This window comes from Vigna radiata, chromosome 6, assembly GCF_000741045.1.
Source record: "Vigna radiata var. radiata cultivar VC1973A chromosome 6, Vradiata_ver6, whole genome shotgun sequence".
NCBI lineage: Eukaryota > Viridiplantae > Streptophyta > Magnoliopsida > Fabales > Fabaceae > Vigna > Vigna radiata.
The window spans coordinates 270,433-275,668 of record NC_028356.1 but is presented as its reverse complement, the minus strand read 5'-3'; the positions used below and the strand labels follow the sequence as shown (position 1 = coordinate 275,668).

Below are 5,236 nucleotides of genomic sequence, written 5' to 3'. Positions count from 1 at the left end.
TATTCTTATACAACTAAATCCTATATAATAGGAAAAATATATTAACAGAAAGAGAAATAAAAGCAAAACATATTTTGCTGTTACAAACAGAGATATGACTTAATCTTCCAAACATACTGTTATGTGAGTACTCCAATATTTCTTTTATATGAGATATTATATTTGGATCACTGAAAGAATTATTAATGGATGAACATGTTATATTAAAACATATGAAAACATTTTTAATAATTTGATCTTTGATTTTAAAGATTATAAATCCTTTCAAAATTATGGCACATTTGATATCAAATTTAATGTGATAAGCATGGTGGTAAGTTGGTTCAGATTTTTATTGATTTAATGTATTTGTTACCCTTCTTATAGGAGAATCTTTTACATTTATGACTTGGTCTAAGGTTTAAGAATTCTTATTTTTGTATATGGATAGATGGTACTTGAATATAGAAGTTGGAATATGATAGATGATTTTTCCTACTTGAATATTCTAGTTGATTCTATCTTTAAATAATTATTAATTATTTTAATTAAGGTTACGATGGCTTTTTTTGTTTTGAATGACCAATTTTATTTTAGAAATAATAATTATGTTGGAATTTTTTTTTAACTCAAATTTGCCTAATTATCTAGGCTAATCACTTTCTTCTTCTATGACCTTTCTCCACAAAGGTATGTCGACCTCTTTGTTCTCCGTTTCGCCAAGGCCGACTTCTTTGTTCTCCGTTTCACCAAGGCCGACCAGCTTCGCAATGGTCCCAAGGCTTCTCCAATCATCGACATTTTCTTATTCACCATTCTCCAGCAAGGTGGGATCTGCTCAATTTTTTTTGTTTAACCCTTTTCATCGCTTGTTGTAACCTCTTTTGCTCGCTATACTGTTTCCTACCATTCGATTCAGTTCTAGGATTACCGATTTCGGTCTAGGGTTTCGGTTCTAGTTTTATCTCTTTGCAAATAAATGTATCTCTTTTCTCATTTTTGTTTCTTGTTTTCGAAGGTTAACTTGTCAACTCCCCATCATGAATGGCCCAAGGAATACATCATACCATATGATATTTGCTTTCGTGGAAGAAGGAATCGTGGTTCGATGGGAGCTCCTTTGCAGGGAGAAAACAAGGAAAGTAGAATTCATGAGATTAAGAAGAAAAGCACAAATGGGTCGGTGTTGAGACCTGGTATGGTTCTCTTGAAAGAATTCCTAAGTCATGATGAACAGGTACTTCATTTTTAACATACTTCAGACTGCATTGTAATTCCTTGTAAAATGCTTCACTTGACATCATATAATAGGGCAAGCGAATGCATATTTGGAATGTAGCTAATTGTGTATAAGAAAATGATACATAGCATGCAATCAATTTTCTCTATTCTTTATTGTTGGATTGTGGCATAATGCATTTCATGGTTTGTCCCATTTATCCATAGTTTACTGCCCTGAAAACTTATTCTAATACTTTCAGGTCGAAATAGTGAGAGTTTGTCGTGAACTTGGCGTTGGTCTTGGAGGATTCTATCAACCACTAAATCGAAATGGAACTCTAATGCAATTGAGGATGATGTGTCTTGGTAGGAATTGGAATCCTGTGACCCATAAATATGGAAAGATGCGACGATTCGATCGTACCATTCCACCTAGTATTCCCAATAACTTCAGTGAACTGGTTACTAGAGCAATCCAAGAAGCTCAGTCTCTGATTAAAAAGACATACAGAGCATGTAATGAGAAGGAAGTTCTTCCCTCTATGACTCCTGATATTTGCATAGTCAATTTTTATACAAATGATGGAAAGCTTGGTCTTCATCAAGTTAGCTCCTAAACTTCCTAAACTTTGTATTTTCATTTTCATTATCAGAACTCAAGAAAATATATGGCTATTATTGGTTATTCTAGTCAATATAGTAATTGTTTTAGTCTGTATTGTCTTGTTGTTCTGTTTTCAGATTTCTATATACTAAAGCATTGCTTAGTATGTTATATTTTTGGTATTCATGATTTGCATTTATCAAACTCATATTTGTTGTGCGAAATATATATCATACATTTTCTATGTTAGTCACTTTATATTCTAAGATATGGACAAGCTCTCTCAAGCATCTAACTCGAAATTGTTTGATGCAGGATCGTGATGAAAGCAAAGAAAGTCTTAGAAAAGGGTTGCCTGTTGTGTCCTTCTCTGTTGGTAATTCTGCATACTTTCTTTATGGGGATGAGAGAAATCCAAAGAAGGCAACGAGTGTAGCTCTAGATTCTGGAGATGTGCTGATATTTGGTGGTGAATCACGACTTGTTTTTCATGGCGTGTCAACAATTTTCCCAAATTCAGCTCCAAAGGAATTGATGAAAGATTCTCGTCTTTCTCCTGGTCGGCTCAATCTTACATTCAGACAATTTTAATGTTACAGTGCTAGAATGTCACTTCATTATTATCATATAATAGCAATCTACATAAAGGTACCTTTCGAATACAAAAATATTTACATTCAAGAACAAAGGTATGTGAACGAGAGAGGTGAAACCCATTCTTTCTTTTGACCTTAATTCATTTAAATGTTATAATGTTATAATAATTGTTTTAGATGAGTCTTGATATTTCTATAAAGCCCCAAACCATAAATTAGATTAACGTGTTTTGTTGTTTAAACATCCATATTAGTATTTGAGCAATATTTTTGGCATAGTAAAAGAAAATGAATGTGTCGATTTTATATTGATTTTTTTTTTCAAATATATACATATAATAAATCAATGTTTTTCTATCGTATAAAACGAATAAGTGTTACATTGAGTGATCCATATAAGTGACTAAGTAATAAACACAAATCTCATTATTTTATATATTAAATATAATTATAATAGGTATACTAAGTTTAAAAGACTAATTAAACTTCAAATGTTATTTATATATATTATACTTTAGACTTTTATAATTATATCATGATTTTCTAACACCGTGTACATATCTATATAATCATACTTACAAAAATCTATTTAACAAACTTAATTGCATTACTAATTTCCAAATTTAAATTTCTAAATTTTTAATACCTCCTAGTTAGAATCTAAAGAAGACAAAAAGAAAAAGAGAAGTTGATTTTTTTTAAAAAAAAAATAGTATATACTTACTATAATAAAACATTTATTGGAACTGTCTTGATATATTAGCTGACATCCGGCCATAAACATATTTTGAACACAATAACTCACTAATGAGTAAAAGGAGTTTAAATAATATAGAAAATTAAAGTTTTTAATGAAATAAAAAGTATACTATTATAATTTTTTATAAACTTTTAATTTGTTTAAGAGTTTTTAATAGTTCATCCGTGTATAAGATTTTAGCGTTAATATTTTCTTAGAACTAATTTGTTTATAAAGGAAGAGAGAAATCATATAGAGATGATACTTATTCAATCAAATCGTAAATCACAAATTGATAAAGAAAAAGAAGATAAATGAAACGACGTTTTGGTTTAAAAAGACATTGATTTGAAAAAAAAAAAATTACTTCAATATTATAATATTCAATGATATTTCCATATTAAACTTTCTTGATGTAAATGACTCAAGGGAACGGTATCATATATGCATTTTAAAAGAAGCATTTGAAATAGAGCAAAACCATCATCATAATAATATATTTTTGTATTTAATCAAAGAAAAAATAAAGAAAGAATCTCATTACAAAATAAATATTTTTTTTTTCATTTCCTTTTACTTTTTCTTGAATTTAAGTTTCACTTTTCTTTTTCCACCACCTTTTAGCTTTTTACCACTCCAAAGGCGTATAAATTTTACTCCATTATTTATTTAAAGTATAAGTTTTTTTTTTTTCTGAGGGCAGCATGAAATCGAAACACAAAGTGTATTATTGAGAAATAAAACTTTGACACACTTAAATTTTTTACATTCATTTGACACTACCCTTACTTACTTTTTAATCTCTTTTTTCTTGAAAAACTACAAAACTTTTTTTGGACCATTTTACCCTTGTATGCTGTGTCAAATGAATGTAAAAGTGTGTCATAGTATTATTACTCTTCTTGTTATCAAACATTCTGACAAATCTTTATTTTCTTTTCGAATTATCGATTCTGGTAACCATCTTAAGCAAAAAATGTTTGGACAGGGCAAAATTAACACATTTTTTCTTCAATTTAAATTGATTAAAAAATACCTTTAATTTCAAAAGGAAAACCAAATTTATTTCAAATTTAAAGAATTGAAAACGTATTCAAACATGAATTTAATGACTTGCTACAAGGAATAATAATGAATGGGAAGAATCCATTTTTATTTTGTAAGTTTTGGAATAGTTTTATATATAAAGCACTTCGAGAAAGAAGAATAAAAGATGAACTTTTGAATCACTAAATGCACCTCACCAATTAACAAGTTCACATCCAGTCCAACTCTCAAAGGTGCAAAACTCATTTACTATTTACACCCCTAAGAACTATTACTCTCATCTCCCAACCTCTAAAATTTAAAACTAACCCACGTACGTACCTTGAATACAGAACATTAAACTTAATTATCAATTTTCAATTATTTCACCAGCATTTATACTTAACACGAAAACAAGTGCGTATATTAGGAAAACATTGTTACCTATCATTTATTTATTTTTAACGTGTTACTTTCAATTCATATTTATATTTTAACAAAATCTATACAAAACAAATCAATTCAACAGAAAATGGAAAAATGAAAAAGGGTAATATTTGGTCTCCTTTTGCATAATATTTGTATATGTTTTGTTTGAGGGTTTTGTGATTAATTTTGAAACTTTGAGGACCCTAAGAAAGTTTAGAAAAGAGAAGTGTATGAGAAAGGCAATGAAAGTTGGGAAACAGCACTGTCAAAGTTGGTTGTCTTTTGATTAATTTGTTAATGTATTATTAATAAACTAGCTGTCAATATATGTTTTTTTTTTTTGTTTTACATTAGCTTGAATTTAAAATATAAGTTTCATTAATTTTATATATTAAAAGTTAGATTCTTTGTTAGTGATTATCATTGTATAAAAAGTAAAAAGCACCTTTCTAATCCTCTCGTTAATTTATGGATATATTTGTCCATCACACAGTATTTTGTTGCTTTTCATAAATTATTGTTATTTTCCATCTTTTGCGTTTTTATTTTTGTACATCAGCGTGGCTTGAAAAAGATTTATCTTCAAAATAAAACAAGTTGTAGTTGAGAGCGATGTGCACGTTATGCCGGTGACTCTACCAA

The 5,236-nt window shown here is 28.8% G+C and overlaps 1 protein-coding gene across 1 annotated transcript; it reads left to right on the top strand.

Moving 5' to 3' along the window:
- Positions 1 to 635: 635 nt before the first annotated feature.
- Positions 636 to 2,585, top strand: LOC106764415 (alpha-ketoglutarate-dependent dioxygenase AlkB). Its single transcript, XM_014648702.2, has 4 exons — positions 636 to 806; positions 998 to 1,216; positions 1,461 to 1,805; positions 2,120 to 2,585. Exons 1-4 carry the CDS (start codon positions 651 to 653, stop codon positions 2,393 to 2,395), a joined length of 996 nt encoding a protein of 331 aa, XP_014504188.2. The 5' UTR covers positions 636 to 650; the 3' UTR covers positions 2,396 to 2,585.
- Positions 2,586 to 5,236: the final 2,651 nt, after the last annotated feature.